This window comes from Leiobunum rupestre, chromosome 3, assembly GCF_980474605.1.
Source record: "Leiobunum rupestre chromosome 3, qqLeiRupe1.1.hap1, whole genome shotgun sequence".
In the NCBI taxonomy this organism is placed as follows: domain Eukaryota; kingdom Metazoa; phylum Arthropoda; class Arachnida; order Opiliones; family Sclerosomatidae; genus Leiobunum; species Leiobunum rupestre.
Window position 1 is genome coordinate 41,947,454 of NC_143386.1, and position 14,272 is coordinate 41,961,725.

The 14,272-nt window shown below is 34.9% G+C and overlaps 1 protein-coding gene across 1 annotated transcript; it reads right to left on the reverse strand.

Annotated features, from left to right (window-relative positions):
- Positions 1 to 386: 386 nt before the first annotated feature.
- Positions 387 to 12,467, reverse strand: Sse (extra spindle pole bodies like 1, separase). The gene is made up of 25 exons (XM_090168239.1): positions 12,199 to 12,467; positions 10,482 to 10,703; positions 8,545 to 9,457; positions 7,883 to 7,978; positions 7,678 to 7,823; positions 7,432 to 7,619; positions 7,276 to 7,374; positions 7,082 to 7,219; positions 6,613 to 7,027; positions 6,304 to 6,555; positions 5,949 to 6,234; positions 5,719 to 5,872; positions 4,213 to 5,664; positions 3,941 to 4,122; positions 3,746 to 3,858; positions 3,449 to 3,540; positions 3,259 to 3,392; positions 3,055 to 3,200; positions 2,880 to 2,999; positions 2,645 to 2,812; positions 2,087 to 2,260; positions 1,766 to 1,986; positions 1,628 to 1,708; positions 817 to 984; positions 387 to 702 (listed from the first exon to the last, which is right to left on the reverse strand). The coding sequence occupies exons 1-25, from the start codon at positions 12,259 to 12,261 to the stop codon at positions 456 to 458; spliced, it is 6,270 nt and encodes a 2,089-aa protein (XP_090024365.1). The 5' UTR covers positions 12,262 to 12,467; the 3' UTR covers positions 387 to 455.
- Positions 12,468 to 14,272: the final 1,805 nt, after the last annotated feature.

Genomic DNA, 14,272 nt, shown 5'->3' on the forward strand with positions numbered 1-14,272 from the left:
GGGGGTTTGGCTGGAAATTTTGGAACTGGACTGTGGGATTTTCACTCGTCAAACATTGGCAACACTGGCTGAACGTAGCCATAGCGCCATCTGCCTCAATATCCGTAAACTAAATATGTAAAGAAATAACAGACACCTTTTGAATTTCTAGGTTTTCCGGTGGAACTTTCAGCTGTTATGCACAGAGAATTTTGAACGAGCAGACAGCTTTCATATATTTAATTTAAAACTCGGTCGATAGGCGGCGATACTTATGACCAAATTTAAACTAGACAGGAAGCTGAGACTTCACCCGCAAATAGAAAAAGTTTAAGAAAGATACAAAGAATTCGAAATATAATGCAAACTTAGAAATTCCATCACAACATTAAATTAAAAAACAATAATTTCTCATTTAAAAATTTTATTAAGTCTAAAAATTTTTGTAAAGTGTTATTTAAAAACTCAAAATAATTTTAAACATTTGAACGAACTTCCAAAAACTTGGAAATGGGAGCAGGAACTCCATAAATAATAGGAGCAGCTCCTACTAGGTACTTTAATCTACAACTGTCCCTTCCATTTGAGATGGCTTCAGATAACCTATTAAGATCATTTGCATTATAGTTTTTGTTCTTTGTTAGCCAGGTACATAAGACTTTGAGCGTAAAATTATCAATGTCAACATCAGTAACGTCCCACAAGTTTGACACAACCAATGGGCTGAAAAATAAAACCACACAAAATATAATGAAGATATACAAGCCTAAATCCAAAGCTTAATGATATGAACACTCCCTGTCTTCGGTTAAAAAGGAAAAACAAATAAAATGTTACCATCCTCCCATCCAATATTGCCAAGTTATCCCAAGATTTGGTTCCAGCCCTCCTAACTGCTTTAATTTTCCACTGCTGCAGCCCATCAAAATGACTGCTGCTCGACATTTTTTCTGCTGGATAGACTCTCCTTTAAAAAAGACTTTGCCAGAACCATGTCCACAGTATCTGGAATTAAAAAAGGTTTAAAATATTGGAGTAGAATCAAATCAGTGGTGCATTTACACCAGGGCTGTGCGAATACTCTGACTCTAACTCTAATATTGTTATTTTATTACTCGAATGGACTAGCGAAGCCTTCACCAAGGCCTCAAAATTACTCGCTAATCCCTTATTTTCCAACAAGTCCACAGACTTCTTTAATTTTTTTTTAATTTTTTTATTTTTTTATTAAAATTCCCCTATTGGCGCTGCTGTGATTGGTACGAATTTTAAATATTAATTAATCATTTCATTTTTGGAATGATTCTGACCAATATAACGCTCAGATTGGGCTCAACTGCAAATTGTAGACTCTGAATATATTTAAGACTCAAACTGGACTCTTAAAATATCTCTGACTCATTCTGGACTTGATTATAAATTTAGGACTCGTGGCTAATTCTTAAGGACTCTGATGAGTACCCAAAAATGGGACTCGAGAATTGGTGTGCCGAATTTTTGGGACTGACTCGACTCGAAATCGCAAAAAGAGGACTCACACAGCCCTAATTTACACCAACTGGAGCTCATGATTTTGAGCTCCTAAACTATTGCTGAAACATAGGCCTACAATTTCCATTGGATGAAAACAATTACCAAGTTTACTTACACATACAAGTCATTGTCCGTAACAGAACGAACCATTTCTTCTGGAGTTGGTGTTTTTGAACAAATCATTGGCCAACTTGCACTAGAAAAGACCAGATTATACGAACTAAATAAATACAGTACAGTTCATTGGACTTACCTCCTAAAAAATGGTTCAAGTTTCTGTTCAGTCTTTGAAAGGTTTGAATCTGGATTTAATATGCAAAATCCTTTCTCAGAGTTTATTCCTGAATTGACTAAACAGTTTTCCTCCTGCCTGTATGCCAGGAGCTGAGTTTTGAGCATGGCTAAGGATGGAATACGGAATACTGCCTTAGTCCTTAGAATCGGCATTGATTCCCAAGGCAAGCTGTGTAAGAACTGGAATAATGTACGAGAAATTCAAAGTTATAATATATCATTACTCTTTGCGTTAATCTGAAGTCCAGTTCACTTAAATAGAAATCATCAAAAATATTACTTTGTCCAAGATAAGAAACACGGGATGCCTTTTATGGTTCCCTATTTCTTGAATGTATGTGTTGAGTTTTGAGATTAATTCAGCTTGTTGGTCCAATGTGGAACAGTTAAATAAAGTAGCTACGACTTCTTGGCAATCACCTTCATTCATGACTGAGCCCCCGGACAAGAAAACCTTGCAAATAAATTATTTTTAAAAAAATATTACAAAGACCACTGTATTATAATACTAATAATTTGCCTTCTTTTAAATAGTCACACTGGCATTCGAATTTTATTAATTCCCGAGCAAACTCTGGAAATAGTGCTGGAAAACCCCAAGAATTCAATTGGTTGGACTTGCCATCAACCATATTACGAAATACTAGCTTCCTAAATGGCCTTTAATTAAGGGATATCCTCTTCAATTAGTTACCTTTGGGGAAAGGTGGTGGATAGCCAGCTCGGAATGCTAACTACTACCATTCCAAAGCTTAGTTTTAACGTATGAATATTACCTTGCTACAAGGTAATAATGCATACCAATGATACCACTTTTATAAAAACTAAAAATACATACTTGAAACATGTTTCTATCGAGGCACATGATGCCATTTTCCTCACATTCATGCAGGAAAGCGTTACACATTTCATCCACATAGACACTTTTTTCTGTGGACACAAAGGCACCGAGAAGAAGACATTTATAAAATCGAAACCATTGTGATTCCATATCTTTTAAGAGTTCCTAAAATATACAATCAAAATTAACGTGAGGAAATCGAACCACAAATTGGTCAGTTACTCTAAAATACCTCAAGTAGGCGATCAAGTTTGTTTCTTTCTTGCCACCAAATAGTAGGGGGAGCTTTCTTAAGCGACTGGCTTTGTTTCACAAATAGATCTTCTAACTTCAACCAGAACGAGCATTTGAACTAAAATATCAAAAATAAGCATTATACAAATCAAGAATTTCACTAAGAAAAATACCTGTTCATCTTCAATTTTGATAATAGACATCACAGGCTCTTTATTTTTTTGATAACGGGTAACAACCAACGTTGGCGTTTCGCTGAGTTTGTTTATTGGCATATACAATGGTTTTCTTAAAATATTAAGCTGAATTGCAGTCCAACCTTAAAATAAAAAAATTTAACACCTTCATGGTAGCAAATATTTAGAAGAAAAATTTACCTTCAGGAATGAACTCAAAGCTCGGCATGAGCATTTGATTAGCCTTTTGGTTGCTTCCGGACAAATGAAATAATTCATTAAAAAGGGATTCCTCCCTGACTCTATGAACAATATCTACTTCTTGAGAACAACACCTGAAATTTTTTAATTTCTTTTGTAAGTTTTAAAATAAAAATGGCCAATAACTTGCCTTATGTTCTGCAAAGAAGCAATCCATTGATGATGAAGTGATACTGAGACATTTTGGCTCATGTAGTAGCCAGCAAGAACTGGATTTCTTAACTAAAAATTAGAGTTAATATTGTTTATAAAATAGTTGTTTACTTCAAATAAAATTTTAAATGTATTTAGCAAAATTTAGTTTAAGTTAATAAAAAAAATGTTCTTGGGTAAAAAATAGATCAATAGTAAAGAAAATAATGACCTTCGTTAAAAATTAGTTGAGATTACTTAAAATATTTAAATGTGACCAAGTGTATAAAAATACCTCATTATTCAAAATCCCAAGTAAAAAATGTATGTCTTGATAAAGTGAGCAAATTGGATAATGCTGAATCAAAGACTTAGCATGCAAAAGCGTTTCATTAAGAGATTGCAAACCTGAAAAAGTATTGATACACAAAAGTAAATTAATACAATAACATAAAAAATGTGACTCTTTTAATTAAAGATTTAAACTAACTTTCCATTTCAATGCATTGGTGCTCTTTTTCAGGTGGCTGAGTGTAAATTTTGAAGGGTGAATTTTGCAATGTTTCATGATCCCTACGACTAATTTCACTTTGATCAGTACTAGCATTTACTTTCGCTTGGTTTGGGCTTTGATCATTGGACCGAATATTTTCAGTGGCTAATCTCGTGGTTCTTAATTTTAACGATAAAAGTAATAAAAAATGAATTATAAACTAAACTTATTCTAATAAACATTTGAATTTGTTTGGTTAAAGCATTCACCTAGAAGATTTGGGCTTTCTTTTTGTGGAAGCTTTCTGAAATTTGTCAGGCTTTCCAATCTCATCCTCGTCCGTTGACTCAACGATTTTCATTTCATGCATTTTTTTAGCAAGCCTCGTCACTCTGCCCTGATTGGGAACTACTTTTTCGAAAGTTGGTGGTGTATCAGTTGAACTACTTGAACTTAACAAATCAACCACTTTTTTTGTTGAAGATTTCCTTGTTGAATTGGTGTTAGACATTTTAACTTTTGAACTAATTGGCCTTTTAAACTTCTCAGCTGGAACTCGTGTGGGTTTCGATTTGCTAGAATATGGAGTGGTGAACGTAGATACTTTGGATGATGGAGGAACGTTTTCTTGTCCTACAGGATTAGTTTCTGGGGACGTTTGTGAGTCTGATGAAAAAGTGACATTTTTATCTCTTAATACTCTTTTTTTAACAAGTGGTGATATATGTACAATGTCTGGTAAAGGATTGATGGTAATTTTGTCATATATTGATTGTGGCTTTTTCTTTGGTGCATTAACAACATGAGATGATGACAATTTTTCTTTTTCGGGTGTAAGAGATAACATATTTCCTGTATTTGGAATTTGTTCAATGACTCGTTGGTTTATATGAGATGTTAAACTGAAATAGTTCTCTAGAGTCAAATTACTTAACTGACAACTAAGAACAATTTTTATGGTGGTTAATCGATTGATTAATGCGGCTTCAATATGGTTAATCATATGGTGTCCGCAATAACTTTTAACTTCTTTAAGTGCATCTGTAAGAATTTCAGTAGCTTTGGAGAAATTTTTCAAGTTCAAGGAAGAGTAACACTCAGCGAGAGCATCTTTTACTTGTAATTTAAAGGCAAAAGTAATTGGTAATGGTAGCGAATAAGAATTTTTTTTCATTTTGTCAATGTTGTTATTAAATTTAAAACTTGAAAGCATGTTACTAACATTCCTGTGTGTAGCATTTATGAATGAAATGTCTTTCTGTATGGTAGTCACTAGATGTGATTCAACAACTCTGAGTAAGTTTAATGCCTCAGAGGCTTTTCCTTCAAACAGTAACGTCCTTGCACTGATAACCAACGCTTTCATGTAAACCAACTCGTAACCGACAAATTGGCAGTAAGTGCAGCAGCAATTGGGTTTATGAAAGAAAGCTTCCGGGAATTTCGTACGTTTGAGCTTAGCCATGTGCCAATCAGTAAGAAATATATCTTCGCTCACATCCAAAACGTTTTCATTTACATTTTCAATGACATTTAACATGTATCCACAATCATCCTTCTCAGAGCTTTCCAAGGATGTAGTCTCAACTACCTCAGGAAGAGACTTCTCAAGCCTTTTATAAGTTAGCATGTAAAATATTCCTTCTATCTTAATATCACAGTCAATATTTTCTTTCGCGAGAATGTTATAATTGGCCAACTCCAACAATGAAAGTGCACCACTGAAAACAAATAAATTAAATCCAATCCAATATGATAAATCAATAACATCTTACAAAATATTTCTAATGCCCATTTTTGTTTGTCGCACGCATTCTAGCCAATGCACTCTTGCGTCAGAGGAGGCCCCAATATCTAGGCAGCATTTCCCCAATTCCATCAATACAATAATATAAAGACTCTTGCAATAACGTTCAAAGCTCAAATGAACTATAACCAAATTAAAAATTGTTAAACACACGCATGTAAAAAAATAAGAGGAATAAGAACGGAAGCAAATATTTACGATTGCTGTCCAGTCGTGTATAATCAAATCTTTCATGGAAATGGAGGTCTTTAATAATGTTGTAGCACTCTTTTAAAACTATAATTGGCATCCATGAAAAATACTCCAGGTAATTTGCGTGTAGCACCGAGCTAGCAACAGTAGCGAGTGGAGTGACTTTCTTATACTTGAAAAGTAATAAAAAGGATTTTACTTTAACTATCTTGGAAAATAAACCTAGTTGAGAAGAATCAGCGTCGTATATTTTTTGGAGTGAAATAGTCAACAGTTTTATTCCATCCTCAACCTATAAAAATCAATGTTAAAAATAATAAATATTCTGGATAGAAATCAATAAATGTTTGAAATAAAATACCTTTCCAGTTTCTAAGTAGATCTCTGATTTAATAAGTCTGTAATAATTCTCCATAAATGTAGTATCTGGACTTTGAACCAATAATTTTATGTTTTGTTCCACTTTTGGACACATTTCTAAAGCTGTTGAAGACATTCCGTTGTTTACCAGCAATTCCATAAGTTTAAAGATTCCATGAACCCAGAAAGACTTTTTCTCCAACCCAAATGAAAGCTTGAGCAAAGTAAAAGCTGCTCCAATAGCTTCAGTAATCTGTAAAAGCAGAAGTCAATGTACAGTTAATATTATATAAAGAAAAAAGATTCTTACCAAATTTGCACCAGAGAAAATATCCACCGCCAATCCAGTCAATTCCACTAGCATGTTTTTGTAATATAGATCTATTTTCTTGTCACGAATGCTATCACATAACTCTTCTGCCAAGCTAGAGAATTTTTTCAGAGAGCTAAGCACATCAGCTTCAGTGATCATATTGTAAAACGCATATGATGTTGTTATATCAGATATTTCAGGCGTTTCTTCATCTCCCCTAGGTACAAATGGGACTGAAATTTCTTGCAGAGTCTTTCCATTATCTTCCTCGCTTATTGTTTTGGCAATTCGCAATGATTTCTCTTTCCATACCACAAAATGCGCAATAGCGGTGTGAATTTTAATTTGATCATCAATGTTCTCCGCTTTTTCCAAAACTTCGATACAATCCAAACAAACTTGCTCAAAATTCCTGTCAATTTAATTTTTAAACATTTTACCTAAGAAAATTGTGAAAGTGGCGTACCAGTCAGTTGGTTTGCCTTTGGAAGTGACTGAAAAACAGAGTATAATCTTTGCAATAGCAACATCGACTAAAGTAGCGGAAGGATGGTTGACTATTTGAAGAGCAGCAAAGTTTTTAAGTCTTAGATACGCATCACAACTAAAAATGAATGAGCTTGTGTAAACAATTTTTTATATAAATTAGTTTTAAGTTACTTCTTATTAGAATAACTTGAAATTTCTCGTTTCAATAGTTCTAAAGTTCTTCCATCAGGCTCGCACAAATTCAATTTGACAAGTTGATCTTGAATAGTTCTGCACAAGCAAGAAAATGGTCTTTCAAAGTAGATTATTTATAGTAAAAAAACTCACCTAGTAACGCAATCCTCATTTTTGTCCCAAAACCGATTCTTGAGACTGCGCCATGTGTTCAATATTTCACTCTTATGCATACCAAAATAGTAAATCCATGTTCCACACGCTTCAAAGGCGGCGTTCGCACGAAAGCTTTGCTGATAACACAACCGGGGTAGTTCGCAATTTTGAACGAAATCAAGGCTCTATAAAATGATAAATTTCAATACATAAAAGGTACAATCTGCACTTCTGGTAACATACCTCTGAAGAATGTTCCATCAAAATATCATATGAATAGAGGTCTATGAAGCGGTATATGGCTTTACAAAATGCCTCACCATATTTTGCAGCGATGTTGTACAGTTTTAACTTATGTGTAACAACTCCCAAGTTATACAGCCATATAGCTGGAAACAATGAAAATTAGTAAAATTTTCTTGATAAAAAATAAAAATTAAATAATTACAAAGATTGATATATAAATCCTGGTTCTGTTCCAAACAGGTCATGCTGTATGACAAAATTTCCACTGGTGGTTCCATAAAAACCGATTGGGAAGTGTCTATTCACAAAGAACAAAACATGAATTTAATTACAGGGGCGGCGATCGGAAAATATTTCTGTGGGGGCGAGGGCCATTATTTTTTCATCCAAAAATTCATATACTTTAAACTTAAGCAAGAAAATGTACAGCTCTAAATTTTTATTACTATGTATATTTCTTTCTTATATCTCATCCGTCAATGAATTCAATGACAACCAAATTTAAGTCGATATCTTTAGAAAAATATCCATGTACATTGCTAGATTATTAAGCCCTACTTGGTCACATACTTAACAAAGGTATTTTAGGTAAAATAGGGTGCACGACGGGTCGATTTTCTGTTTGGACGAATCTATCGAAATCAATTTTACTCGCATCTGTAATTTCAAAATAACTTCTGTAAAGAGACTGAATTTGGAGCCAAATAAAGGCAGTGAGATTATAAATTTTTCCCTGATTGCTATTTTTCCTCAATTTTATTTCTGTGGGGGCTCTGCCCTCGTTTGTTTTTCCTGTGGGGGCCCGAGCCCCAGAGCCCCCACGGGATCGCCGTCACTGTCTCATTATAAAGCTGAAAAACTCACCTCCTTTATTAAACACGCTATGAACGAAGCGTGCATAATTGTGCATTAGCGTATAAATTGTACCAGAATGTGAATTTTGTTGCTTCAGAACAGTTAGTGACCATTTCACAATATCCTTCCAATAGCAAATATCTCCAATGGAACATGACTGGTAACTACTTTTCCATTTGCTGCTATCTTGGGCAATACATATGGCTACTTTAGTTTCGAGATCATTGTCTTTAAAAATACCGAAACTTTCTCTTCCTGACAACTTGGATAACAATTCACAGGAGGGTTTATTCATGTTTTTCATTGCATTTTGCAGAACATCGCCATCTCCACAAAACAATTCCACAACTAAATTTATCAGCTGTTTTTTCTCTTGCGAGACTCCGCATATAGTACAGCTATCACAATTTTCAAAAACCATTCTTTCACACCAATTTTTAACGTCACATATAACTCTGATATGGTCTCTCCTTAAATTGGTAAACAGCATGATTAACATTATGAAATAATGAACCAAGTCAGATTTTTTTAAACAGTTATTAGTGCAAGTTTCGTTTCTCTTTAAAATACAAGCCCATATGCTGTTCAAATACGATTTCAATTCACTATTCGGGCCTTTGTGTAACGTATGTAATTTAATCAAGTCTTCGAGTTTAGAGCTTAGACAAAGAATTTCTGAGTGACCGTTAAACAAAAGTAGATACATATTCAGTGAGCACTGATAAAATGCGAATGCCAGCTTGAAATCATCAGAAGCAACAATTTTTCCTTTCTCCCAAAGAATTAAGTGGAGATTATTCAACATATGTGGTAATTCGGCAGCCATAAAATCATTTTCATTACTTTCTCGCAAATATGGCAAATCTTCCTGACATAACTCGTAAAGTTTTTCTGCGAGTTTTAAAAGATACTTCGAAGAATTCTACATATTAAAAGATAATATGTATTAATAATAATGAAATGTTAATTATTATTTTAAAATTAGAGGAACACGGATTGTAAAATTTCAAGTTTTGTTTTGTGTTATCTAAAAAAAAATTTTCAGATCTAAAAAATTCAAAACATTTAACAAATAAGAATTATATATCCTTTTACCGTGTTGAATGAAAGAAATTAAACATCCAATTTAAAAAGCATATTAATTTTAACATTGTAAATTATCTAGTATAATAATACCCCTCTGAAAAATTACAGGTGGCTTGGAAAGATCTGAACTTTAATACAGTAAAACCGTGATGCAACCTGAAGGAGCTCCATGATGTACAGAATTACTTATTTTCTAAACTAAACCTAAACTCGAAAATTCACCTTATAGGTATCTCAAAAAAAAATTGGTTTCATGCCTTTGGTTTCTTACAAGACAAAGTGGATGGTAAATATGGCAAAAGTTAAGTTTCTGAAAATAACTGCCGATTGATTAGTTATTAACCTGGCGACCCAAATTTAAACGCTAGATGACTTGGGGCTAGGGGGGGGGGGGGGGTGGAGAGGACTAATATATAAAATTTTAATAGTTAAATTAGATTTCTTATTTTAATTTGTGGCGTCCAAAATATTTATATATTTTTTTAAGCGCCACTCCCTCTAATTTCCTTTAAAAGTAGATTTCTTAGCTGAACTGTTCTACTTTAATTGTACCAGGAATATAATGTGTGTAGGGGGGTGGATCAGCAAAAACTACCTTGGCATTGGAGCCCAAAATGTCTTAATCCGGCCCTGTATGTAAATAACTAATACAAAAGCGGGGTCACTAAAGGCAGCTTTCATGGGTTAAGAAAATAATTGAATATTTCATACCTCCAAAAATACTGACTGTAACTTTATATCATAAAACATAAATATTTAAAAAATCTACCTTTAAAATGGTTTAGACATAATGGGAATCTCAGACTTCAATTTACATATTACGCTAATGCAAGAAATCTTTAATTCAACTATTGTCTTACCTCTTTGGCAAAAATGGTGATAACATGATACAGGTGTTTATAAACTTTGGAGTAGGATTCATGGTTGAAATTCTCCAATAGTTGGGTGCAGCAAAAGTATAGTGCTTTTGATAAAGTAATTAGATTCTCAGTGTTATCGGCTTTCAAAACTTTGCTAATCGATCTCCTCACGAAGAAGACCACTTTATCATCAGGGATTTCAACATGGGAATTGAATAAACCCTAGAAATAGAGAAAATTCTAAACTTGTACTCTTATTTATTTATTTATTTATTTGAACAGTAAACATCTGTGAAGCCGTTGCCGACTTATATACAGACTGCGGATTAGATACAAAAGTAATGTGATTCCAGAATATAATGAGATCATATGAGTGAGAAAAAGAAAAGAATACATAAAAAAAAATTAAAAATTATTTACAGACAATGCCCGATAGGGACTAGAGTATAACAGAAAAAAAGGGGGGCAAATGTTAGTTATACATGATTAGGGAACAGTAATAAACAGGTTATTAAACACAAAAGAAAGAAAAAAATATCTAATACTAATTGAAATGGTCTATTAAAGAGGTCCAAAATTTGGAATAGGTTTTAAGGGAAATAATTTCTTGGGGCAAAGAGTTCCAGTCGTTTATAACGGTGTGAGCAAATGAATTAAGTCGAGTGGCAGTGAGAACTCGGGGCTTACTTAATTTTAGGGAATGACCTCTTGTGTGCGAACCAACAGGTACAGTGAAGAATTCATTGAAGTCAAGAACCAGGTTATATAAACCAAATTTTTCACTTTAACCATATCATCTATGAGCAACAAACACAGCACCCCACACAAGGAGAACGCAACCCGTCAAAAGTCGTGCATTTTCTTGTGTACGTTTTTCATTGGCTAGACGCTTTAGCGCCTACTGCCGTCGGAAGGGGAAAATTCGGAAATTGTCTTCCCCTCCGCCCGTAAAACGTTCAGCGTAAAGGCTCGTGACGCTCGTCCAATGAAATTCGTACACAACCCTTCGTTAGCGTGTTTAAAGGCTAGCTGCGTTCTCCTTGTGTTTGTTGCTCCTAGGTATCATTAACTAACCATGCAACAAAATAATTCAGAAATTTGATAAACGCCTTTTTTGAAAATCTTTGAAGTTATTTTATAAATGTAAATGCATGACCACTATTTCACGCGAGAAACTTGAGTTTTAAAATTTCAGAGCCTTCTAAAACCCTTTTGGCTTTGACAGGTACTATTACGTATATATAAAATAAATTATGAGTTGGAGTACTACTAAATTTATTTTCCTGTAATTTTATTACGAAATTAAAAGCTATTGAAAAAAGTAGCTATAGCTATAATTTTGCTTTTGAATCCAGATTGAACTGTGGAAAGAATGCAGCTCAGTATGCCCTAAAAATTATATAGTTATATAACCATCATAACCAATATTCACACTAACCTTTTAAGTTAAGGGTCAAAAAGGCGAGCAAAGAGGTAAAACAATAAAAACTGATACAAAAAATTAAACGGAACATTAGTAATAATGTAACTATAACAGTAAACTGCGCTTCACACCCAACCCAGGCTTTTCATAGCTTGAAGAAAAACCTAGTGTAAAGCTTGAAATAAAGCAACGACCATGGTATTTTACATGAATTGGTGTAAACGGGTACACAGTACTTATTTTAATGGTAGACTTCATTGCATCAATAATTAAAAAGGTAAGTTTGGTACTTACGATTAACTTCTTGCTAGCATCTTCTAGAGCGTTATCATGAATTAACTTAACTATAGTATCCATGATTCAGATACTCAGTCCCATTTCCATACGAATACACATTAAATAAGTTTCAATTCCAGTGCGAGTAAAACTGGTAGGTTTATAACAGAAAAGCAACACAATAGAATAAATAATGAATTGGTATCCTAAGCAAAAACAAAACAACAGTTACAATCTTCAAAATGAGCGGGACGCCTAGTCCTAATAACATCCAACTGTACAGTATTGCAGACAACTTCACACGTGACTAAAAATTAAGAGCTAGAAATAAGAATTAGTTAAAAAAAAATTATTATTATGTCTATAGTAAAAAACAAGGATAATGGAGATTTATATAGTGTAAAAAAGTCACACTTCTATGATATATCTATATTGTTGCATAAGATCGGGCCACTGTAATAAAGTGAAATCGGAATAACGTGAGAAGGGAATAACGTGGCAAATGTAAAAACCGAAAAACGTGGAATCGGAATAACTTGGAAAATGTTAAAGTTCGATTAACATGGAACCTGAAAAGGTGGAAACTGCGGAAACTGGAATAACGTGGAAACTGCAGAACAATGATACTTGGATTTTAATATATTTTTTGCATCGTTTGCTTATATTTTGATAAGTTTTTTTTATTCAAGGAAGGAAGATACAAGCAGAGATCATCTCTGATACAAGGGCTGAGTGGGTCTGAGAAGACCGCGAGCCCGGCGAAGATTTTTGAGGCGTGAGCGGGACGGGGGGGACAAATGCGGTCCGCCCGTCCACCGGATTAATCAGGGTGAGATATGTGTAACGGCCACGCCAACGGGGGGATACGTGCAAGATACGTGGGGACAGGGGTGGGGACACCCGTGGCGGATGTATTCCGACCACCCAGCCATCCACAAACTCTGCCTCCCAGACGTTTGGGATTACAGGAGTACGCCACTACTCCCGGCTTGATAAGTTTATTTAAGAAAAATTGTTCTTATGACTGTTTAATTTGTCTGTAGCAGACGCTAGATCATAGACGCAACCTAGGAGAAGCTGCTAGCGCCGTTACGCCTTGGAGGAATTAAACAAGTATACAGGAGTTGCGGAGAGCTGCGAAATCGGTTACGTCAGTGACCGTGAACTCGCGCGAGACGGAGGGGTTCAAACGCGACTAGCGCCAACTGCATACGGAATTTTGCAACTATTATCATTTTACAGCATTGTTTTCACGTCGTCTGGTTTGTTTTGAAACATTTCTAAATTCTTTGCGCTTTTTTCCAAAATGACTCGTATTTGTTTGGAGGAATAAAACAAACCAGACGACGCGAAAACAATGATATAAAACGATAATAGTTGCAAAATTCCATATGCAGTTGGCGCTAGTCGCGTTTGAACCCCTCCGTCTCGCACGAGTTCACGGTCACTGACGAAACCGATTTCGCAGCTCTCCGCAACTCCTGTATACTTGTTTTATTCCTCCAAGGTTACGCCACCTAGACTCGTTTCGGTCGCGAATACTCTAACCAACTACATTTTCTTAAAACAAAGTGTAACAGACTCGAAAATTTAAATTGATGAAACTGAAATCGTTGTTTAAAAAAATGTACTTTAAATTAAATTTTTCCGTTAAAGTTTTCCCAAAATAATTGGCTTTGCACCGTGAAAACATCGGGGGCGGCATGGAAAATAGTTCACATTGGTAGAGCCATAGAAATCTCATAAGTAACTAGAATGCTGTCGTGTAACTGGCAAATGGACCAAACGCCGTGGCAGACGATAGCCAGATCTCAGCCAACCAGAGCTCAAAGAGTGGTTCTGCCAAGAATTTAATGTCATCAGAGAGAATGACGTCACCTAGCTCCCGCGATAGTAGCGGAAGTGTGGAACCAAGGTGGATTATTATCCTCCTTGGCGGAACCACTTTACGGCCTCTCATTGTCTGAAGGTTTAAAACGAACTGGCGACAAGCTCGGCCGTAGGCAAGGGCGTATTTAAGGGGGGGGGGGTTCAACCCCCCCCCCCGAAATGCTGATGAGGGGGTGGTTGCCTAATAAAAATCAGTGAAACT

What these genes read in the sequence shown, in the direction of transcription:
- Sse (XM_090168239.1), bottom strand. Translation starts at nt 12,261, where the DNA reads ATGGATACTATAGTTAAGTTAATTCATGATAACGCTCTAGAAGATGCT. An exon ending in TCAAAATTGAAGATGAACAG is followed by an intron (nt 3,000 to 3,054) that starts GTATTTTTCTTA and finishes TTGATATTTTAG; the next exon opens with TTCAAATGCTCGTTCTGGTT. An exon ending in TCGATAGAAACATGTTTCAA is followed by an intron (nt 2,261 to 2,644) that starts GTATGTATTTTT and finishes TTTATTTGCAAG; the next exon opens with GTTTTCTTGTCCGGGGGCTC.